This window comes from Trachurus japonicus, chromosome 1, assembly GCF_045865225.1.
Source record: "Trachurus japonicus isolate A0001 chromosome 1, Traja_1.0".
In the NCBI taxonomy this organism is placed as follows: Eukaryota; Metazoa; Chordata; class Actinopteri; order Carangiformes; family Carangidae; genus Trachurus; species Trachurus japonicus.
In genome coordinates this window covers 22,960,279-22,984,829 of record NC_140907.1, presented here as the reverse complement: position 1 = coordinate 22,984,829, position 24,551 = coordinate 22,960,279, and the positions used below count along the sequence as shown (strand labels likewise).

The 24,551-nt window shown below is 39.5% G+C and overlaps 2 protein-coding genes and 1 pseudogene across 3 annotated transcripts; 2 read left to right on the top strand and 1 right to left on the bottom strand.

The window, feature by feature from the left end:
* The first annotated feature begins 813 nt into the window (after nucleotides 1-813).
* Nucleotides 814-4,315, top strand: LOC146991922 (factor VII-activating protease-like; annotated as a pseudogene).
* Nucleotides 4,316-6,037: 1,722 nt separating this feature from the next.
* Nucleotides 6,038-10,331, top strand: LOC146991921 (factor VII-activating protease-like). Its single transcript, XM_085792121.1, has 11 exons — nucleotides 6,038-6,085; nucleotides 6,159-6,272; nucleotides 6,382-6,501; nucleotides 6,635-6,739; nucleotides 6,883-7,060; nucleotides 7,460-7,551; nucleotides 7,652-7,886; nucleotides 7,968-8,107; nucleotides 8,346-8,489; nucleotides 8,676-8,818; nucleotides 9,978-10,331. Exons 1-11 carry the CDS (start codon nucleotides 6,061-6,063, stop codon nucleotides 10,128-10,130), a joined length of 1,449 nt encoding a protein of 482 aa, XP_085648247.1. The 5' UTR covers nucleotides 6,038-6,060; the 3' UTR covers nucleotides 10,131-10,331.
* A 2,585-nt stretch (nucleotides 10,332-12,916) lies between these two features.
* On the bottom strand, nucleotides 12,917-24,051 carry sgms2a (sphingomyelin synthase 2a). 2 transcript variants are annotated; one of them, XM_085780671.1, is made up of 6 exons: nucleotides 23,743-24,051; nucleotides 17,844-18,346; nucleotides 16,815-16,932; nucleotides 15,885-16,038; nucleotides 15,396-15,562; nucleotides 12,919-13,609 (listed from the first exon to the last, which is right to left on the bottom strand). In XM_085780671.1, the coding sequence occupies exons 2-6, from the start codon at nucleotides 18,290-18,292 to the stop codon at nucleotides 13,424-13,426; spliced, it is 1,074 nt and encodes a 357-aa protein (XP_085636797.1). In that variant the 5' UTR covers nucleotides 18,293-18,346; nucleotides 23,743-24,051; the 3' UTR covers nucleotides 12,919-13,423. The 2 variants fall into 2 exon arrangements, with proteins under 2 accessions (XP_085636798.1, XP_085636797.1); XM_085780672.1 differs by lacking the exon at nucleotides 23,743-24,051 and having other exon boundaries at nucleotides 12,917-13,609; nucleotides 17,844-18,337.
* Nucleotides 24,052-24,551: the final 500 nt, after the last annotated feature.

Here is a 24,551-nt window from a genome sequence, read left to right as displayed (position 1 = left end):
GAAGTAACAGCGCCATAATTCGGAAAAACTCTCCATGCAAGTGAACGGAAGTCAAAGTTTTATTTTGTGATCCGATTGAATTGTGCCATGAGAAAAAGAAAAGTCCTCTACCTGTTTAAAACATCACGTTTCATGCAGAGAAATCAGCAGTTTATCGTAAAACGGCAATGGAAGAATGTCTTTTGTGTGACGACGCTCTACGGACTACAAATCTGGTGTCCCACAAAAAATACGTCACCAACTGACACGGGAAAGGGTGGCATTTGGTGTGTGATGTCACCTACGCGACCTGTAGTCTTTCTGCTTACGGATTCTTCAAAATTTTATTTTACAATAGGTTTACAACAAACTGCTGATTTCTCGGCATGAAACGTGATGTTTTAAACAGATAGAGGTCATATTTTTTTCTCATGGCACAATTCAAACGGATCGCGAAATAGGCTTAAACTTGGACTCCCGTTCACTTGTACTACTATGGAGACTTTTTCCAAATTAAGGACGCATGGCGCCGTTACTTCCTGCTTCCGCTTCGGCACAGCTAGATTGGTCAAAAAACATGGCCGCCACGGACCAATGACTCTTCGCAATGGGCGGGGCTTAGAAATGATTGGCCATAACTCCCACACCCTTTGACCTATCATCACAAAACTTGGTGGGTAGCTTCACAGTGGGACTGGGAAGCTGCCAACCAAAGCATTTTGAGCTCAGCCTATAGGGGGCGCTATAAATGCCACAAATCTGTATCTCAAAGACCATTGGACAAATTTGGTATGCATGCTCTAGGGGTGACTATTAACTAATATCTTGAGTGCCATGTTGATAGGTGAAAGTGGACGTGGCCTGTTCGTCATTAACTGCCATACTGCTCGTCTGTAATGTCCCTCTTGTATTGAAGCCCCGACATGAGAAATTGTTCAGAAAAAAATTAAATAAGTCTATATTTTAAGCTTGTTTGTAGGGGAAGCTCCCAGTGTCTCAGTTCACTGCTCTTCCTGTGTCAGTGACCGGCGGAACAATTTCTCATGTCGGGGCTTCAATACAAGAGGGACATTACCGACGAGCAGTATGGAGGTATTTGGATGTTTTTTGGTGTGTCTTTTGACACCAAAAGTTGGTATCCATTGACAACCATTATATGGACAAATACTGCTGAGCGGACCCCCCTGTAACTCTGAGAAGGGACGGAGGACTCTGAAAATTCTCACAGCTCTTAGTCGACATGAGGGTGAGTAGATAATGAGTGAAATTTGAATTTTGGGTGAACTATCCCTTTAAAGGTCACCAAACAAATTCTGACATTTTAACATATGTTTTAGGAAAATGATCAAATATGAGAATCATCAGTGTAGTTTTACCAGCTTTTACTATAAGGCTAAAACATACAGCTGCATGATTTTAAAATCCCAGTTTTGGTGACACCTAGTGGCAGTCTTAGGGCCCCTCAGGCCCCTCAGGCTCCTGCCTGAGCGCTCCTCCTTCCGTTGCTCCTGTCCTGAGGGACACAGTGGGACATTCTGCAAAGTCGGTAAGTATAACTCTCTCACTCACAACAAAATCACGTTTTAAGACCAATCCACCTAAGAATACAGATATAACACAACAATTAATGCTCAGTGGCCTGTTGTGCCTGTAGGACCAAACGACTGCTGCCGGGAGGACGGAGAGTCGTACCGTGGCATGGTGAGTGTGACCCTTGAAGGGGAGGAGTGTGTCTGGACTGGAATTCTTATTTCATCCTGCAGAAAGGAGGAGATCCCTTCACAGACTAGATGCTGGCTTTGATGGCATTGGACCCCACAATTACTGCAGTTGAAGTATTAATACTTCATATACAGGTGCATCTCAATAAATTAGAATATCATGGAAAAGTAAATTCCAGTAGTTCAAGTCAAATAGCCCAAGTGCATATAGAAGGACATATTTTTCAGAATATGTTTTTTTTTAAACTGGTCTTTTGTAATATTCACATTTTTTGAGATACTGAATTCTAGGTCTTCATTAAATGTAAGCCATATTCATTATACAATTAAGACATTAAATGTTTCGTTCTGTGTGTAATTAATCTATATAATGTATTAGTTAATTGAATTACAGACATTCACCGTACAGTATGTGCTTTGTGTTTGTGTTGATGCAATTATCTTTAAAAAAAATTCAGCTTCATTACATCTTTACAGAATAAGTAATACGCTGTTCATGTGCAAAAATACAAATAACTTATTTGTGTTTATGTGTCTTGTAACTAAATGTGTAAAAAGAAAAAAGCAGGATGCCGAGTTTTAAAGTCTTTCTTTATTGAAGGAACCCTGATGGCGATGATCAGCCCTGGTGCTTTATTAACAAAAATGGCCAATTGAAGTGGAACTATTGTAAAATCAGGAAATGCTCTGCAGGTAAAACACACACACACACACACACACACACACACACACACACACACACACAGCTCCTTCCTTCCACCTCTCTTATTTGATATTTTTTACTTGCCCTCCCATCTGACCTCACCAGCCATAAGTGTAACAGATCCCCGCCCAGTCAAGCCGGAGGTCACCCCCACCGCCCAGTTCAATTTCACTCATTATCTACTCACCCTCATGTCAACTAAGAGCTGTGAGAATTTTCAGAGTCCTCCGTTCCTTCTCTGAGTTACGGGGGGGTCCGCGCAGCAGTATTTGTCCATATAATGGTTGTCAATGGATACCAACTTCCATCCCTGGCAGGTGTCCTTGCAGACCAGACCTAAAGGCTCCCACGGGTCCTTCAGCCACATCTGTGGAGGCATCCTCCTTGAGTCCTGCTGGGTTCTCACTGCTGCCCACTGCATGTAAACACCAGCATCTTTGTTATTTACACAATACAATACCGTTTAGAGATTGTTTGATGTAGATTTGAAATGTGGACACACTCTTATCATAAATTTTGTTTGTTTGTGTAGTAAAAATGGGGTGGAAATGCAGGTGGTGCTGGGAGGAGTGGACATAGAGAAGCATGAAGAATATGATCAGGTCAGTTCTGTGGAGAAGGCTGTTGTGCATGAGGAGTACAGGCCTTCATAATGATATTGGTGAGGTTCTGTTCTGTGTAATTGATTATAAGCATCCACATAGAAAAAACCGGCAGTGTGGTAAAATTACAATAACAGAGACTTTACCAGTGAACAGCTCCTTTGCCTGCAGCCATGCTTCAGCTGAAATTCACTGACAAACCGTACTGTGCCAAAGAAACACGCTTTGTGAAGACGGGGTAATGTAATGTTTACTTGATAATTTCAAAGTCTGTCATTTCAAGGACTGTGTTATATTGATTAATTAGCTAACAGCCAAGAGATTCAGACAAATGTAAAGAGAAACCTATTACTTTGCACTTTAAATATTGACATAACGTTGCATCAGAGTTTGTTCTGTGATTAAAAGTGGATTACATGACTGTATCTGATCTTCATACTGTAAGTAGGCTATCTACAATGCACACACACTCTGGTCAAGTCTGCCTATCATGCCAGGATAATCACTTTTAAACTGTGGCTGAAAAGTACATGTGTATTCTTTTTTTTTTTAAGTATATTTTTTTGGCTTTTTTGCCTTTATTTGAGTAAAGTAAGACAGACAGGAAAGGGGGAGGCAGAGAGAGGGGAAATGACACGCAGGAAAGGCCCGCCCGACGCGGGACCCGAACCGGGGGGACGCCCGCGCCGAGGACCGCAGCCTCCACATGGGGCGGCCGCTCCAACCACCGCGCCATGCACCGCCCCAGTACATGTGTATTCTTATTAATGCTTCTTTTTATAAACATCTTGTAAAGCGTGGCTTAAGACTTAAATCTCTGCATTTGAACTTTTTTTTTTCCAGAAGTATGGCTCCAACCAGCTGCTGGATGCTCGTGTCCTCCTGATCTCCCAGGAGAAATGTAAAGCCCCCCCATGTGTACGGAGACTCTCTGGATGACAGCGTGTTCTGTGCAGGCAACATGAAAGGAGGCGTGGGCTCCTGCCAGGTCTGTTCATGTATGAAGATGTGTTTGCTTCTTCTATGCAGTGACACTGTGAGTATTGGTTGACCCTCCTGTGTGTTCCCACAGGGAGACTCTGGCGGCCCCCTGGTGTGTGAGTGTAATGGGACGCACCATGTTGTCGGTGTGGTGAGTTGGGGTGACGGCTGCAGGAAGAAGTACAAGCCTGGCGTCTACGCCAACGTCCGCAGATTTGATGACTGGATTGCTTATTATTTACTCTCATCACTACGTACTTGAGGACCACAGACATGCTGCCAATGTCCTACTGTAAAAAAAAAAAAAATAAACAGAAAAAAACCCCTCACTTCCGACTCTCACTCCATCGCCATAACCTCATGTATGCCACTAGATATAAGTGTTCACTAAAATAAATAAATATAGTCACTTAATGAAATGAAATTAATGTAATAAAAAATGTTCTTCAGGAATTTCTGAGTAAGTCACTGAATGAAGTACTGCAATAACTTTTTTTTTTTTTTTACAGTGTCTCTTTGTCATTCATTTTAATACACAACATTCACCACTGCAAACATTGGCCAACAGTATATGTTATTTGAAAAGACTAAATGCATGGCAATAGAACCAGAAACATTTAAATACAACAGGAATAATTCAGTCAACCTCAACAAAAAGAGGAGAGACTGATTTCAAAGGCTCTATCCATTGTTTCTGATTCTCTGCATCCTTTGCACACCGAGTTACGTTTAGGCCCTTCAGGCTGCAGGTTTAAAAATGAATGTCATACCAACAGGTACAGGCTGTCCTTTGTCCTGTCTGCCATACTGTAGTGGCTCTTAACAACCACTGACATCAGGTCATTGCATTGCCTTGCTTTGCTTTTACCTTGTATGTTGTATGATCTGTTGTGTCATGTCTTGTGCGTATTGAATGTGTCCGATTTTGTGTATCTGGTTTAGGAGTAAATTTACTTGACTTTGTTAGTGGTATTGTTTGTCGTGTGAACTACTGGCTATAATCCAAATTGCCCCCCCAGGGACATTAAAGTTTTACTTTTCCTTACCTTTCTGATTTCATATTCTATGAACTGATTTAATGTCCCAACCTCTCTCTAAGAAGTGCCCACATTTGATGTTTTCCTTACTGATCCTATTTTTCTATAGAGCAAATTTTAATTCAGGTCAAGCAACTGGTGACATTAGCTTTTCTTCTTATGTATCTTTTAGAAAAGGTTTGTTGTATTTGCAGTATGTTGCAATTTGGGATCACTGACAGGATAGCCAAGTTGAATGAATGTTAGGGTTAGGTTTGTAGGAAGGTAAAGACTGCATACTGATACAGTTGGCACAGGATCGGGGGTAAGTCCAATAGTCCATGTTTCGATATTTGAAAAAAGAAAGAATTTCAAAACAAAAGCAAACAATTCTGCAAAGAGAAATTTTGCGTATAGAGTTTAAAGTCTGTATAAAGCTAAATAGGACAACCTTTAAAAAAAAATGAAGCAGGATTAGGAACGGGCAGGTTCTGGGTATTTAAGTCAAACACGGGATCAGCAGCTGTATGCATTGAGAGAGTGACATTCAGCAACATGTTGTCTGCAGGAGCTCTGCTCATAAGCCTGAGCATAGTGACCATTCATGGTCAGACCATTCAACGTAAGACTCTTTTCTACTCTTCATCTATGCGGTGACACAATTTGGCAGCACTGATTTATCTTTCTTTAAAAAACTTTTGAAACTGTGTGAATTGAATTGTAGATTATTGTCATTGTTAATGTAAAATGTGTACTCTACTGTGTCAAGACTATCTCTCCTACTATACTGTATATGCCTTATGTATGGGGACTGACCCCACTGGGGTAAGTGTTGTGGATTACTCTTTAAGAAAAAACAAAAATAGCACCAGAAGAAGACCTGTCGTCAAAACATGCTAAATAAAGATTCTTCTCTTTCTTCTCAATTACTCTTCGTGACTCATCACCTGTCTCTTCACTCAGAGAACCTAGGTCACCACTTGTATTTCTGTGTAACCTTTGAATCAACTCTCTTCTTGACAAATATAGCTGATGAAGAGACTGAACGCTTGGCTTTCATGGAGAGATACAGGCAAACCGAGGGTAAGTGGCCCTGGACGGCTTTGTGTAACTGTGTTTCCCATCAGGTTGTTTGACACTTTCTCACCTTTTCTAGTTGCTTGTGCCTCAAGCCCTTGTTTCAACGGTGGCGGGTGCAGTGCTGATCCCACTACAGGAACCAGATGTTACTGCTCCAGATATTTCACAGGCGACAGGTGTCAAACACCAGGTCAGAAGGAGGATCGTCTTATGTCACTTGCTGCAAAATATTTATTTGCAATGCTAATACATACTATGTTTATACCTGCTTGTAACTCATAACGTGTTTTGCTCCTCAGTCAAAAACATTTGCGAAAATGTCACCTGTGGTAATGGTGACTGCCTCATGTCCCCCTTCTTACCGCCATATTATGAATGCAAGTGCATATTTCCATTCAGAGGCGATGAATGTAAGGATTGTAAGTATGACAAAGATATCAAATATGATTTTTCTGGTGAGTCAGGATGGGTGGTGTCCTATGAGAGCCCCAAATGTCCTTGTTACCCCCCTGCTGTTGAACCTACTGATCATGTGTTTCTCTTGTGCATCAGTGTCACTAATTCCCTGCCTACCCAATCGTTGCCAGAACGGAGGCACTTGTGCTGGTATCCGCTGCCTTTGTCCTGACGGATATTCTGGGAGTCTCTGTACAACTGGTAAAGGTTTTATAAAGGACGCAGCCAACCATCAGTCCTACTAATATAACCGCATTCACTTGGCTAAGTCTTCTTTGTGTACTTATTCACCTTTCACATTTAAAATACGAACTCACATCTTTTACGGCAACATTTTTCTACAGCTGCCAGTGACTGTTATGAAGGGAATGGAGAGAACTACGGAGGTAAATACAGTATGACGGAACAAGGGGTGGAGTGTCTGGACTGGAAATCTAATTTCATCCTGTTAAACGCAGGGTTTATTCCCCACATGTACCCAACCCTCAGTAGATACCCAGGGCCAGGGGAAAACTATTGCAGGTATTTTACTTATTATCAACTTTTAACATCCATCTTCTAAATCTGGGAAAGTTGTCTCAGACTTTTAGACTCTTGTGTATGGATATACACAGTTGCCCACAAAGTGTGACAATGTGATTTATTCTTGATAAACAAAGTGTAAATTATTCCAACTTTATGGGCAACAGTGTATAGATGTACTGACAGCTTTTGAAAATGATATACAGAGAAAGAAAGAATATATACATGAACTTACATATTTGTGTGGTTTAGTCATGGCAATATATGGAGTTATTGCAATTTTTCAATCTCTAAATTTGTATTTCAAATGTACATAAATGTTTTATGTAGAATATAGACAAATCTGTGAATGGGGAGAAACAATAATGCAGCTGTTTCATTGTTTTCCTCACATCTTAGGAACCCAGATAGGGATGAAAAACCTTGGTGTTTTATTAAAAAGGAAAATAAACTAGACTGGGACTATTGCAACATCAAGAAATGCCCTGGAGGTGATCACGCTCTTGCACACAGCACAGTACACACACAGTTTATACTAAACATGAATGCCAAAGCTAAACTTAACTCTTTTCTGATGTACCTCAGCTTCAGCCAAGCCAACCCTGCCTGTTGATCCAGAACCAGCCTCCTCCCCTTTCTCCGAGTGTGGAAAGACTGACATTCTCACAGCTCACAGGTATTTTGGGCAGAGCAGGGCTTACGTCGCTGCCCACCCCTGGCAGGTGTCGGTGCAGATGAGACCCAAAGGCTCGTCGTCTGAGTTTCGCCACACATGCGGTGGAGCCCTCCTCTCATCCTGCTGGGTCCTCACTGCTGCCAACTGTCTGTAGGTTCTGTTTTTTTTGTACGCAATTTCAAGTTTGTTCAATTTTCTACCTTGAACATTTCACATTTTATTTTTTTCCAGTCAAGCTACGCATGAATACCAAGTGGTTTTGGGAGGAGGAAACCTAGACAAACAGGGGGAGAGGGACCAGACCATCCCAGTAATACAAACAATTGTTCATGAGAACTACACTTTGACGCAAACACCTTCCAATGACATTGGTTTGTCACATTTTATGAATATAGTGTCATATTTAACCTAGTGTTAAAGTACAGTAATACATTACAATGTACACAATAGCTGAACTTAGATTACTTCAATCCAAAAGTTTGAGTCATTGATTCATGAGCTTTTAACTCATGAATCCAAAAAATATTTTGTTTTGGGAAATGTAATTTGATATACTTTATTCATAAAATGATTCATATCTCTTACTCTCTGTGTCAACTCTCTGTGTAGCTCTGCTTCAACTCCAAGTGACAGACAGTCCTTACTGTGCAAAGGAAACTCGCTATGTGAAATCGGTGTGTCTACCAGACCAGAACTTCCCTGCTGGAAAGAAGTGTGGGATCGCTGGATGGTGGATTACTGAACCTGGTACCGGTAAAGAACATTTCTGTTATCACTTACTATTATTATCCTTTCCTATACTTTCACTCTAGAAGCAATTTAAAATAATTGCATATAACATTGTAATTATATCATGAATATATATGTAGGTATTATATGTATTTATATGATATATCCTATAATGTAATCTGTATTGATTTGCTTTCACCTACTTTTCAGCACGGATAAGCAGCAAGATGTTGAATACTAATATGATGCTGATCCCCGAAGAACAATGCAAAGCTCCTGAAGTCCATGGAGATCAACTGGACAAAAGCATGCTCTGTGCAGGGTATTTGGAAGGTGGCATTGACAGCTGTCAGGTGTGTATGTAATTGCATAATGTGCTGCATCATCTCAAAAAATCTATTCATGTGCTGTCATAGTAGTTAAAGCAGAAGTAAGCGGAATGTTTGTGTTAATATAAGTCTTAAATAGTTATATCTTCCGGCAATTACTAGAGTGTTTGGTCCGAAACATGGGTCTGTCAGTCACTCTGCTCTGCTGTAAGCTGAGGAGAAAACTTTCCTTGTATCCTACAACCTTTATCCAATGAGGAGAGAGAACGGCATAAAGGGACAGTCCTCTCTGTGTGTGCAGCCAAGGGATGTGCGTGAATGTGGTGACGTAGGGACGAGGGCAGGGAGTGCTAACTCCATCGACTGACAGGAAGTTAGCCAAAACAACCGGATGGCTTGCTTCTGCTTTAACAGTGCTATTTATGGTCCCATATTTTAGACCTTTTATATGTAGTTTTGATAAGAATGACAGAATATAGGCTATTTGTGATGTCAAGAGCCAAAAATCAACTCTATATTGTTTTACATCTCTTCAGTAAGTAACAACAGTAGGATCAGCCAATCAGGGGAGAGGATTTTAAGCTTTAGCTTTGATCTGATTGGCTGATTTGTTTTTGAGTAATTGAACAAAATTAAAGCAGACTTCAGGTAACAAAACGGTCCAGGGGGTGGGGCTTAACCATGGCTGATGGTAGGGACTGCTTTGTTGTGATCACAAAGTTACAGTGGTCCTATGGCTTGTTTAAAAGTACAGTTCCTGAATGCAGGCTGTGTGCATTTCTCTGTAGCTTGAGTGCCTTAATTTCTGAATATTGATATGGAACCTAAACATGCTTTATCATTTAAAAGTTGACTCATATGGGACCTTTAATATTATTTCTTGTATATTCTGTCACTGCTCACTACAGCACTGTATAAACTATGTAAATGTTCTATTTTTTTTTTTTTTTTTTTACATTTGTGTTGTGTTTATAATTTTTTGTGCTCTTTCCTTTTCGCTGCTACAACAATGTAAATCTCCCCAGTGTGGGACAAATTAAGGAATATCTTATTTTATCTCTTACCTTTAAATTCAAGCATGCACACATCAGGCCTGTGACGAAGTGTGCAAGACATTTAATTCCTCCCACAGCTCTCTTCTTTAGAGGAAATAGTCACACCTTTACTCTCTATAATTCTGCAGGGAAATGCAGGTAACCCATTGGTGTGTGAGCAAAAACAGATAAACTACGTCGCTGGTGTGGAGAGCTGGGGTGACGGCTGCGGTAAGAAGAAGCCTGCAGTCCACGCCAACGTCTACTCGTTCGTTGATTGGATCAGGAGCAAGATCAACTGAACATCTGTTGACCGTATTACCGCATTACTTCAACTACGAGATGCTGCATCTCAAGGGGTTTATCCTCTCTAGATTTTCAAATAAATAAAATAATTTCTGATTACTCATGGGAAAACTTTTTGCATGGCTGTAAGAAGGCTTTGTCTGTACCTGCATGTGTTCTTCTCTAAAGATTAAAATAAAGAAAATATGAAAATACAATGTACATTCTGTAGTGTTGTATATATACAGTCAGTTTTAACATATTTGGACACATGGATATTTAATATCAATTTCAACAAAGACCAGTCTGGCCAGGACTTCTGGAATAATGTTCTTTGGACAGATGAGTCTAAAATTGAATTATTTGGGCACCAGAACAGAGCAAAAGAGCAAAAGCAAAAGCAGACTTAACATCTAGCTTTATTACTTTTGATCTACGACATTCTGATGTTTTGCTGCTATGATGCTTGAATTGAATTGTTTCATGCCATGTAGTGTAGCTCAGCCTGAAGCTGTGATAATAGTACGATCCCTCTCTAAGAAGTGCACACATTTGATGAGTTTTGCTTTGGACATTATGGATCATATTTTTTTTAAAGTTTATTTGAGGCCCTGTGATCGACTAACGTTATTGGCTCAGAAATGTTATTACATTATTGGCACGTTATTACATTATTGGCTTTATTACATTTAAAATGGCCAAAATTATTACGTTATTGGCCGTTATTACGTTTTTGGTTGCTACACACCCGAATGCCAAAGCGGAATGATTATTATCAGAATGAGCCACGCGGTGGTCGGAGATGACATAATCCAGGTCAGAGGTTAGTAGGTCAACCTACAGACCCCGGGTGTTAATAACACTAGTTTATCATAACAAAATATTGGCGAAATGAACGAGTTTCGCGGCGGATAATGTGTTATTTAGAGGCTGCATTTTAGATAGGTCTTAGATAGGTTTAGATAGGTCTTTAGATAGGTCTCTTAAGCTTATATCATCCTACAAAATGTTTAGGACTATAGTTTGGTGAGGTATCTTCTATTCAGGCAAAAATAATACTCTATGTCTAGTATAATTTGTAATTTTATGGATATTTTCTGTTTGTTTGTTTATTGTGTTTTTTCTTTGTTTCTTTCTCTTTTTTGCTTTTCTTTCCTTTTTCTTTTTCTATTGGTTGATTTGTTTTAGTGATGTTGTATTGAGGGGGAGGGTTTTATATAAGCCCTTTGGGCTTCTTTTCCTCTCCTGCACAATTATTTGTCTTTGTATTATTAAATAAAATTCTTGTTTTATCATTGTGCATATGAATAAAAAAAAATTGCGTGCCCCGTGTTCTCGCATTATACGGATACGCGGCTCTCGGCTGGATCAAATTTCATCAGAACGACTTGTAATGACACCAAAGTTATCTGGGTGAGTAAATGATCATATTTTATGGTAGAAATAAGGTCCAGATTGTTAAAAAACACTAATTATCCTTTAAGGCCATGGAATAAAAATTGGCTTGGGACCTTTTGACTCAGTTGTAGTGCATAATAACAGGAATTGTAGTTTCTGTTTCTTTCTGTTTCTTTCTTCTTCTTCTTTTTTTCTTTTTTTTTTTAAATTGAGCTTTCTAGAGCCCATAAGCTGTCAAGCACTGTTTGTGTTTGGGTATATAACATGATGCTATTATGATGTTCAGTGGATAGGATGTGATGACTGTTAGAGGGAGTAGGAGCTGAGATCTCTAACCACAAGGTCTTATGGCTGTCCAGTTGTTGTCAGAGTACTATTCGATGTGAGTGAAAAAGCCAAATTGAACATCAATTTGGGGGGGAATTTTGATATTTCAAGGGCATTTGAGGGACACAAGAATATACAAACCTTAAGTCACAGTCACTTAGAAATATTGTTATTGAACAGTTCTAGGTTGTAAAAAAAATATTTTACTTACTCAGAAATACAGCACAGAAAGATACAAAACTGTTATACAGTCAAGCTCACATATTTGAATGTGACTATTTAGTATTGTTTGGTTTACCTATGCTGCTACCTTAATATTATTAGGCTATTTACCATATTTAAAATGGTTTATTCTGGGGCGGTGTTTGGCTCAGTTGGTGGAGCACCTGCCCCGTGTGTTCAGGCTGTGGTCCTCGCTGCAGGCGGCCCCGGATCGATTCCCGCGTCGGGCGGCCCTTTCCTGTGGGTCGTTCCCCCTCTCTCTGCCTTCCCATTTCCTGTCTCTCTCGACTGTCCTATCAGTAAAGGCATGAAAAGCCCAAAAAATATATATTTAAAATATATATATATATATATATATATATATATATATATATATACTTTAAAATGGTTTATCCTATCCTATTTAATCAAAATGTAGAAAAATATTGTATGATTGATGTCATGATAGTTTGTAAAGTAGACGAATATGATAATAAAAAAAATTAGAGTTAACACTATATAGCCTTATTTGGCTTAATGTTGACAATGCCATTTTAATAAGCATGACTTTATTTTCATGTATCATATAAATTATTTTAGAAAACATGTTTCTTGTAACTTGTGAACAAAACATTTGCTAACAGTTTGAAGAGATAAAACTGTAAAAACAAACAAACAAAAACCCAAAACGTGCAGTTGTGTTGTACTATATAGCAGGATTATATCATTAAATTCAGAGAACACTATGAATCTTTCGTATGGTCCCATTTTAATACAGAAGAACAATGTTGAGACTACAACTGGGATATACACACTGAAGGCTGCTAAAACGAATACAAAAATGATTTAATATACTACTACTACTACTACTACTAATAATAATAATAATAATAATAATAATAATAAAAAAACAAAGACACCAAGACTCATAATGGCAGTTTTGGTTCACCTACTGACATTTAACACACTAAGGCACCTTGTGATTTGAGCACACTGATATCATATTGAGGTAAAACCCCATCAATACAGTATGAAAGAGTTATGGTAGTAGATCCAAAATCAATATGTCTTGTAAGTATTGCAACAAACCTGCCAGTCAGTTGCAACAAAACTGTCCTTTTGTGTCTGAAATTCACTGGGAGCTGATACAAGTATTGTTTGCCAAAAAAACAAAAACAAAACAACAATTTTGTTTATCTCACAAATAAATTACAGTGGCAAAGAACCCAGACAATATGATTATCCTACTAGGCACATTTTTGTTTCTTTCATACAGTAACTACACATTTGGTACCAATATGTTCCTGTCCAGGAGACAATACTGAATGAATAAATACCACTTCAGTGGATTATCAGGCAACACTGCTGGGGTATCAGGGTCATGTCACTCCTCTCGTGTGCTCTGTACCATGGCGTACTTCTTGCAGGGGTTCTTAAGGCAGGCAGGAGGCCAGGTGATGGGCCAGCTGTATGAGCATGGCACTGCAGTTTGGACGTTCCTCTCCAGGAAGTTGAACAGCGGGTTCCACCAGGTGTTGGTGAGGTAGTTGTTGGGCGAGCATTTCAGAGTCTGTGGAGAAAAAAAGGTTATCCTTTAAAATTATATATACCAGTCTCTTCTTTTTTTTTTTTTTTTATCAATTTGACTTATTTATGTTATTTGAAAGGTGTGATTGAATGTTAGAGTAGCATTATTGCAAATTCCAATACTTTATTCGGCCACTAGATGGGGCCGGTGGTGCAGCGAATCAGATAAACATCCTCGTCCTCTTTACATAGCCTGCAGTTCAGGAGGTGGCGTTAAGCGTCGGGCCGGCTTGTGTCATAACAAAAAGGAATTCTGCATTTGCTCCACAGGCACTACACCGTTGGCTATATTTTGTGTACAAATAGTTATGGCTCCCCTGGACCTATTTATTGCATATTTCAGTTTTTTTTATTGCTATTACTGCTGTATTTGCGATAGTGCTACTTTAAATTATGGATGTGCAGCTTCAGTATTGCTGGTAGTCCCATCACAAGAAACAAGCATGTGGACTCATAGGTCTTATTACTGTGTCCATTGGCCCAATTTTGGGCCTGATTTGCTGCCTGATTTGAGGCTTATTGTAAACAGTGGCCACTATGAAATCTTTACTACAAATGGAGTGCTGAAGCGAAAGCAGGAAGTAACGTCGCCATGGGTCCTCAATTCAGAAAAAGTCTCCATGTAATTAAACGGGAGTCAAAATTTTATTTTTTGATTGAATTGTGTCATGAGAAAAAAAATATGACCTCTAACTATTTAAAAAACCGTTTCATGCCAAAAAAATCAGCAGTTTATCGTAAAACGGCAACGGAAGAATGTATTTTGTGTGACGACACTCTACGGACTACAGATCTGGTGTCCCACAAAAATTATATCACCAACTGACACGGGAAAGGGCGGCATTTGGTGTGTAACGTCACCTACGCGACCTGTAGTCGGATTCTTCAGAATTTTATTTTACAATAGTTTTACAACAAACTGCTGATTTCTCGGCATGAAACGTTATGTTTTAAACAGGTAGAAATTCAACTGGATCACGAAATAAAACTTTGACTATTTTACTTCCTGCTTCCGCTTCGGCACTCTATGGCAGGTATGTGGTCTTGGTATGGTCAGATCGTCTAGTGTGCTTTTGGAAGATTACAGTGTTTAGAATTGGTTGAAACTGTCCTGAAACTGAAACAAAACCTTGAAACTGTATGTGTTCTCCTGCACTTTCATTTGAGAATCGTCTAGTGTGTAGCCAGCCTAAAGCTCTCCACTCTGTTCATTCAACACAAAAATATATTCCAAGGGTTATCTGGTATAAGTAGGCCTAAATAAGAGCCTTTAATAGCCTGAGCCTGAGGAAGTACTATCTTCCAAAAGAAAAAAAATAGTTCATTTAATTTGCATAGACTGTCAAAATGCTGAAAAACAACATCATGTTTGCCATGAAATCCTTATATCAACTGTGTGTTTACACTTGGGCCAGTAGAGGGAGTGGTTCAGCATTTTGAATGTGCCCCAGTTGTTTCAGTGAATGACACCTAGACAGTCTGAAAATGCTGTATGTGAACCTTCTATATGTTTATGAGAATTAGTAATACATAGAGACCATTTCCTTTGATTATGAACAGTAATTCATTCCTGTGTGAATGTGACTTTACGCCGGTATGTTTGAAGTAAGCTCACACGTCACCAGACAGGCACTAAAGCCTTGCATAATGAACCATGTGTAGCAAGGTTCAATTAGAGGGAAGCCTTGAAAGCTCTTATTTACTCTCTTTGACTCAAACACACACACACACACACACACACACACAAATGTCAAGCTCTCTGTTCAGACCTGTAAATTGGCCATGGTGTGGTACCACCAGAACAGGCGGGAAGTGATAAAATAGGCCACAACGACATCCACACTGTAGTGCTCATGTGCCACCAAGATGCAGACCACTCCCACTGCGCTTAGCAGCCAGCACATCAGATGGTACCACCAAAACGACCGTGGCGAGTCTGAAGGCAGAGGAAGAAGAAAAGATCTTAGAATTTATGACAGCATCTGTTTGTGGTCTGAACTTCCATGTATCCACTGTCAAAAAAAACAGACTGTAACATTTTAGTGAAATATGCCAAAACAGAAGGATTTCCAGCAGCACATGGAGACAGCATAGGTAGTAGTGGAAACTAGAAGGATGTTTAGCTGTGTAATAAACTACTGTGGGCCATATAGGATGAGAATGGAAACAGACAATATCATTCACATACATTATTCATGGCACCTTCCAATAAGAGTTTCCATGCACAAAAACAAACAAGCATTGCTTTGAGTACACACACTCTTTGATGAACAGGTAGGTGAGGGTGAGCATCACAGTGTGTCCGCTGTACAGGAAGTCTCCACACAGGAGATGGGAGTTTGTAATGGAAAGACCTCCACCGGAAATGAGCCGCAGAATTCGCTGGATTTTTGCCTGGGAGTCTCCATGGAGCTGGTGGAGAACAGAAAGTAGATGTGAAGAGGGAGAAATATAGAAAAACAACAACAACAACAAAAACACAAGGTCACCAGCAACATTACAGCATTATTAGTACTTGTTTTGAAGCATCTTATAAAGCATTTGGGCTCTGTTAATAAAGATTTTTAATATAACAGTTTTCTGATTGGTTTGATCATCAGGGTAGTTGTCAAAGATAGACAAAACCATAGCAAGTCTAGAAGGGAACAGATAAAGGAGGTGCTGTGTGTCCCCCAGTTTCCACTCCCAATAAGCTAAAGCTTCATCTTAAACATACAGATACAGATCTTCTCATTTAACACGGCAAGACAGCAAAATGTTGAAATACCTATCTTGTTTTCTGTCATTTCAACTCTGGAAACACAACGCAAGATGAACTAATAGGAGTGATCAAAATGAATAGTTGAATTGTAGAATATCATCAACTACACATGGGCAAATCTGTTGTATCCTTTCTTACAAGGAGCTAAATGCTTTCATATCATGTCTGAAATATATTGAATTCTTGGAAAAAAACAACAATCATTAAACTGTCCAACTTTTGATCCTTTTGGACAACACAGCCCAGCAAACAACTGCCAGGAGCACATGTTTTTGATCAAACACCGATGCACCTCAATATCATTGGTATCTTGAAGCAATGAAAAGTGAAAATGCCTCTTGCATTGCTGTGCAAAATGAGCGCCTGTGGGCGCACCGGCAGAGTCACCTGTCTGAGCTGTGATGGCTGATGTCTGCATGCTACTCACCTTAGGAGCACAAGTCATATGCACGCCAGGTACAGGCAGGGTAGTGATGTACATGGTGACACAACGGTACAGGTACAAGGTGCCGATGAGGAAGAAGAACCGCCTGCTTGCTATTGACCTGCAAATAGAGAAAGTTAAAAGTCGTAATCAAGCAACTGCAGTGGTTGTGGTCCTCTGGTTATGCCACATAAAGTGGCAAACATCTACTTAAATAACTCTGGAGACTATCTTGCACAGTGTTATATCAACAGGTCAAATCTCAGCCGATCAAGTTTCATTAGCCAGGCTCTTAAAGACAACAACTGTAATACACTGTAACAGTGATAAATCTTGTTGACAGCAATTTTATCTTCGAACCACACATTACTAAGCTTGTCCAATCTTGTTTTTACCATCTCAGAAATATCGCTAAAATACGATCCATTTTAAATTCTAGAGATGCTGAAACCATTATACATGCTTTTATATCCTCACGCCTTGATTATTGTGACAGTCTCTTTTCGTGTATGAACCAAAAAGCCTTGAATCGATTACAGAACTCAGCAGCTTTTTCTCCTGTGATTTTATTTTCTTGTTTTAACTGTTATCCTCATTTTTCTCTGTTAAGAACTTTGTACTTTCATTTGATAAGTGCTCTATAAATAAAGTTTATTATTATTATTATTATTATAAAAGTGGTATTAGTGGTTTTGCTTGCATTGCTAAGCCCATTTCATTGATAGATTTATTTGTGTATCTTTGGCTACATGGAAGAATCAATGTTAAAAGATGAATTTAGTTTGGCTATGTTTTCTAAAGTTTAGAGTTTAGAAGGAAACCCCTACTGTGGCAAGGACAGAAAAACGATTTAATCACTGATGGCTTCTTCAAAAGACTAAACTGATGCAAGAGACATGTAGAGCATTGCTCACTTAGATGAGCCGAAGAAAAAGTGACCCGACCAAAAAAATAAAGAAAACACCTACAATTATTCTTTAAGCTGAAAGAACAATTTAGTTTATACATTAGACAGCAGGTAAAAGTTCTTACTTGTATCTGAAGAAGAACAACTGGATCAACCAGATGACCAGCAGCACCATGCCATTGATCTCTGTCACTGTAAATGCCCACTTTACCCTGTCAATATAGTCAAAGAACTTATCAGGGAGAGGTGGGCTGCTTTCTTTGGGTGGGACCCTCTCGTGGACTATGGTGATGACGACTGTGGTCAAGACCAAGTTGAAACCAGCGTAAAAGAAGGCAAGAAATGTCTTCCACCACTCCATGGGCAAACGGTTGACCTTGGACTCTGGCACAGAGATCTTCACGTAGTCATTATGTCTCCCTATGCCTTTCCGAAAGCCCCTCTTTGAATCCTCCCCACCTGGGGTGTGGACGGGACAAGTTTTCCCGCCGTTGGGCACGGCACCCCCCTCCATTCCTGGGTTCCTGTTATCAGTGGCAGAGTCTCTCGCATCCACAAGCTCCTGTGATGCCATGAGTGCCTGCACTGTCCATCCACAGGCACTACTTCACTGGGTTGAGGCTTTTACCTGCCATAAAACCATAAAAGAAACAAATAAAAATGTTGAAGACTGACAGACTCTTTAGTTTGGAAAGTACAAACACCATATTTTCATTTGCATCAGACAGAAAAGAAAAGCATGAAAGTGAAGGAGCAGGAGCTGCCTGGTTACAATTTGAGTATCACCACCATCACCATGATGAGAAACAGGGAGGATAGTTTACTTTTGTTCCCTCTCTTTCTTATACTCGGGATTAGCAAAGCAAAGAATTGAACTTTTATTGATACAAAGTTCTTGATCCCTCAAGCTAAAATGTCCATTTTAGACAGAGAAGTTATTTTTGAGATGTGGTTGTCTGAGTTAAAGCTGAGAGTTATATTTTCCTTTCCCTAGACATTCACCAGATCCAGATTTTCTTATTTTGGGCCTTCCACAGTCTTTGCGCCAAACAGCTTCAGTTTTCTGATTTTGTCCTCAACTTACAGCTGTCATGGTCTAAAGTTATATGATCAAACATTACATGCTCAACATCAAACTTTCAGGCTGTATGAATGCAAACATAGCTCAAGAAAACAAAATTTTTACAATTTTACAAGACAGAAAAAACACATGAACTTCACATGTGATTCACATGTGGTTTTTTACATGTGGAAAATTTTGCACATGGGAATCATGTTATTTGCACATGAGAAGGTTTTGGCCCATTTTTATGTGTGTGAATTCCCATGTGAACCCATTTTCCACATGTGGCAACATGTTTTACACATGTGCTTTAACACGTGATCACATGTTACCACGTGTTACCATGTAGAGCACGTGGGTAAAACATATTACCACATGTGGAAAATGGGTTCACATGTGAATTCACATAAAATCAGGACAAAACCACATGTTTCTCATGTGCAAATAACATGATTCCCATGTGCAAAATTTTTCACATGTGAAGAATTCACATGTGAAAAATTCACATGTGAAAAATCACAAGCTCCACGTGTTGTTGTTCTATAACTTGGATTGAATGACATGAAGAACACCTAGAGTAAACAAAACCAAAATAAGAAACTTAGTTTCGTTTTTTATTTATAAAATAAGATCCAAAACAACAAATAAAACTACACTAAACTGAGAAAAATTGAGCTAAACTAAAATTATGTAATGTGTGGATCGATTTTCTGATAACTGATTCGTTGTGAAAGTTGGAGATGAGCTAATGCAATGTTTGTTGTTGAGCTCTTTTCAGTTAATGACTTGAGAGAGCACTACAGCAATGGCCCTTTTTTATTCTCTCACATCTAAAAGGCTTCTAGTCCCTTTAACAGCTCCTTTAATGGATTTGAGGATATTGCTTTCAGCCCTGACATGCATCACAATAACTGTCATCTGGGATACATACAGAATGGTATGTTTACTTAGAGGAAAACCTGGCACCTGGATGAAAGAAGGGATAGAAATAGAGTATGCTTGGACTCAAGAGAGCTGCTGAAAGCATCAGTTTCCTCATGATCAAATTTTTGGGAAAATATTATTACAGTGGAGACAGGGCTTACAGGAGAATGCCCTCTGACTCACCCTCAGCAGATTCAGCCTGTTGTTCTTCTAATGGATGGCTACAGAGCACACATTCTGACTGACTGTTGGGGTACATAAGGTGTATTAATACTGACCAAGATGGCAAACAAGATCAACAGGACCAGGCAAACAATATAAACAGATTATAATGCCACGCCCCTTATGCTTTTATGGAGATTGTATTGAATCTCTGTGATAAGTGATACTTCAGGTTGTTGTCCAATATGTTGATATGTAGCACAGTGTTTACATTATGAGCGTGAGAGTTTTATTGTAAAACACAATGATTTATGTATCTATTTTTTTTTTACTTTTACCCTTATAATATTAAGCAGCTTTGTTTAAACTTCAAAGTTTGAGCAAGTCTGTACAAATGCTGAACATCAGGGGAGACAGACTGTGCTGACAATGACATCTGAAGACACATCATGCTGCTGCTCAAGTGCCATCGTTTAACTGGTTTATTGGGGCATTGTCTGATTCAAAGCCCCTCAGCACAGTTCATTTATTGGCAAGTCATGTAAAATGTAAAATATCACACAAGTGCTAATGACAGAACAAATTGTTGATCATTACATATACGTATATGATAATAAATATAAAATAAAAAAATATAAAATAAAACACACGAGTGTTTTCTTACACTAGTACCACTATTGATAGGTTAACCCTGTTTTCACAAGTTCCATAACAGGTAGGCTATATATTAACTATATGATCCATTTAACGTAAGCTACATTTTGTCAACTCAAGTCAATTCACTTGAATGGAGAAAGCTGTACTGACTTTTTGGTTCATTCTAGACAACTAAAAACTGTGTTAGGGCCAGGGAAAGACCATGGTCATGGGTAAAACACACTTCAAGTTTTATACATAATGTAACGGAGGTCCGCGGGTATAGTCACAGTCACGAGGTACCAGTAAGGAGAAGTGACAGCGTGTGGCGGTTAGCAGTACCAAGGTTAAACTCACTCACCCATAAAAGACATGCTAATCCACTTGCCAAGTGGTCATTGACCTCTTGGCAAAACAATTAGCATCGTCGCCCACAGTGCGGGAGACCTGGGTTCGAAACCCATACATAATATAGCCTTATAGATACATACCTACATAATCCCAACTAAACGTCCACTTAGAAGGTTGTTACAGAGATTTCAAATGTATCACACTGTCTTCCTCAGCTGATGATTTTCTTGGATTTCCTCAAGCTTTACAAACATTGACTTTACTGCCCAATATTTTTGAAGAGGCAGACTATATATTATATATATCCAATACAAAGATGGCGGAGCCAATGTTGGCTGCGGCTGCATGAGTTTACGACAAAAACATTTTTACATTTTTATTTATTACACATATTTCGACACATCTCACCACATGTGTATTTTGTATTTATGTTATATTTATATTTTTTTCTAGCATTTTCCTTTTAACATGGTTATTTTTTTAACTGTGTTTTTTATCTCTTGTGCAATACATGTTTGATGTATTTTATGTATTGTCTGAATGACAATAAAGACATCTGTCTGTCAGTCAGTCAGTACAGTATCTGTCTATCTATCTATCTGTCTACAGAAGTTGGGAGATATTTATTGCAGTGTTCACTGTGAAACTGTGCTATGTGTACTGTACATGGGAGGTCAGAGGAGTGTCTCCATTAGACTAATTTTCCACCGGTCCCCTCCTCCCCAGTGTACAGTCCACAGTGTTTTCCCACCAGCTGGAGCACCCAGTGCTCTAAAGGGATGGGTGGTGATGGAAAACTGGCAGAAAAACCTATTCCACATGGTCACAGGCCGTAATGGATAACTTGGCTGCCTCCACTCACCCAGGCTATTTCAAGAGAAGCCACCCAGTTGCCTTGAAGGCTGTATTTTACTCCAGGGGAACCATGGGCTCTGACTCCACTTTGGGGCCTTCATAATAACATGCTACTATTGCTGTCCACTCATTTTCTTCTTCACATCATGCGGATTGTCTTCATCAAAGAGAGAGTTTTAAATAAATCACGCCTGAAGTGGCCCAGCCCTCTAGAAACTGCTCACACTACAGAGAGGAGCTGACTTTACGCTATAACAGGCACCTGGTGTATAGGCTAAGCTCTGAAATGCATGTTTAGCAGTAGCCTACATCAAGCTGAGGTTTATTTTAGCTTCATTTCAATAGAGGACTCACTGAAGAGGATGTTATTTAAATATTTGACACAAGTTGTACAGCACTTTGGCACAATGCATACGTGTGTTTTCAAAGCTCTAAAATATAAATAAACATACCTTTGTGAAAAAAGGATTATCTGATAAATTACAAGAGGTATGTGTATCCTTTACGTGAGAAAGCCACAATGTAACAACATGTAAAAGAACCCATTAAAAGTAAAGTATGTTACTTAAGAAAAGGTGGCCCTTGAGCGTTATATTGCTGGGCTGTTAAAATAACACATAAAACATGCATTAACATCTAAGTAGCCTTCCACTGTCATGGCTGATTCATGTCGAGCTAATTTTAAGTACTTTAGTTTGTGTACATCAGCATCACTATCACTATCACTATTATCACTGTATATAAACTTTTAATTCAAAGCATCTGTCACTTTCAGTTAAATGTAATGAAAAATGTCGTGGAGTACTAGTACAAAGTAGAATGTAATGTAAATAAGTACAAGTCCTGTATGTCAGACTGGCCTAAGCAGAGTCCTTCAGTAAAATATGCTCTCTATCACTGATCAGCAGCAGAAGAGGTAGTAATAGAAGTGTGAAGTTGATATTGACTTCATAGTAGCAGTAACACTAGTCCAGCTTGTCTTGGCAAGTAAATGACAGCGAGCAAATGTCTGACACGTTTGGGTTTAGCGCAATAATGTTCTCCTGTTCCTGTTTCCTGTGTAAAGGACAGCTACTTTAACAAGCCAAAATGGTCACAGAGTGCAAGAAACCAGCAGCCCTGGCTTTTCTGGGTGCTGTAACCACACAAGGGGTGGATACTGGCAGTAATGTCAGGTTTCTCACTGGGTGTTGTCCCCTATATATTAAAGGGTGGTAGTCTGTCACATGGGATGTGCATGGCTGAACCAGTTTTAAAGTTTACTTTTGGGGTGTAACACTGTGGCCCCACACAGTCTCACACACACACACACACACACACACACACACACACACACACACACACACACACACACACACACACACACACACACACACACACACACACACACACACACAGTGAACACCATGCTCCATATGAAGGCTACTGGGTGGGGCAACAGGTCATTGCATGTCCTGTAATTAAACCTTCTCATTTTCAAGTCAAAGCTGTTGCACTTGGAAGCTGACAAGTGAATTATTAAGGAACAGCTGTACCACAAGCCTGTTTACATATAATAAAATAGCTACTGCTTTGGATTTGTGACAACTTGCCTCTTCATTTCTATACCTGAAGCTATATACTGATTAATATGCTGTGTATTTCTGACATCATCACACCATAAATACGTAGCCCACTGTTCCAGCTCATTCCCACTGATCAGCCGATAAAACTTTTTTTTTTTCATGATTTTCTGAGACAAGCATGAATCCTATACCACAAATAAAAAAACACCGATAGGCGGCTGTGTAGGCTATGTCTAATTCGTATTTACAGTCTATTTCTAGAAAAGACTAATGGAAAAAAGTTGAATGTCATCAGGAATAGCCTCTAAAAACCCACCTCGGTCCTATACCATCCAATGAATGATCATATTAATGCCACAATCAATCGTCCGTATTGAACGCAGGTAAGCCAGCAGTAACACCGATGAGGAGACATTAGAGGATCTCTATTTATATCCACATGTTGCTCGGGTTAGATAGCATCCTTACCTGCCTGTGCTCGGGCCTCCTGGTGCCTCCTCCTGTAGTTGCAGTTCGTTGACTCCTTGATGCTGCGCCCTGTTCGATCGCCGCTCTGGCTCAGGCTGCTCTGCTACATTACACGACACTGCCGCTGGCTTTTGAGGGAGCGCTCCTCCCCGTAGCCCCATTCATCCATCCGTCGCTCCATCCATCCATCCATCCTCTAGCTATATCCAGCCTCCCGCCTCGTATCCCCTTTAATTCACAGTGCGTCCTGTAATCAGCACAAGCTTCAACCTATAACTTCGCTCGCTTTAAATAGGCCATAAGTGTGTTGCAATGTTTTTTTTTTTTTGTTTTTTTTTCGTTTTAACCAAGTGAGGTGGAGTAGCCTAGTGCGGTGTTTTATTATTAGTAGGTAGGGTAATCGTGAATATATCATTGCGGAGACACGACATACCAAATACTACATTTTTATAACATGTGAAATTATTAAAATCAATTCTCTGGCCTGTGCATTTTGCTAGCATTCATGACTCATTCCTATTATTTGCGTTATCGCAAAAATAGCTGTGTATTTCTGGTGACGTCAGTGCAATGACGCGAGTTTCATTTTCTAAACATCAATATTTCACGTAATCAAATCTCATTGCATGAAAAAGGTGAAGTGATGTTTCACTTGTAACATTACGGAGTGCCTGCTTTGCGAAAGCTGCACCCAGATCAGATGAGTCATTGGGACAGTGATTGTGCTGAGCTGAGGGTTACCAAACAAAAACTGACATCAGATCAGTTCGTTTTTCCAGAACCGACCCCCTTCCAGTGAGGAAATACGT

Bases quoted from the DNA above. Each gene is read 5' to 3' on its own strand.
- LOC146991921 (XM_085792121.1), top strand. From the start codon at position 6,061: ATGGAGAGATACAGGCAAACCGAGG. The intron at 6,502-6,634 runs GTAAGTATGACA...CTTGTGCATCAG, and splicing joins AGGCGATGAATGTAAGGATT to TGTCACTAATTCCCTGCCTA. The intron at 8,819-9,977 runs GTGTGTATGTAA...ATAATTCTGCAG, and splicing joins GTGGCATTGACAGCTGTCAG to GGAAATGCAGGTAACCCATT.
- sgms2a (XM_085780671.1), bottom strand. From the start codon at position 18,292: ATGGCATCACAGGAGCTTGTGGATGCGAGAGACTCTGCCACTGATAAC. The intron at 16,039-16,814 runs GTGAGTAGCATG...GTTCTCCACCAG, and splicing joins ATATGACTTGTGCTCCTAAG to CTCCATGGAGACTCCCAGGC. The intron at 15,563-15,884 runs GTGTGTACTCAA...CTCTGCCTTCAG, and splicing joins CTACCTGTTCATCAAAGAGT to ACTCGCCACGGTCGTTTTGG.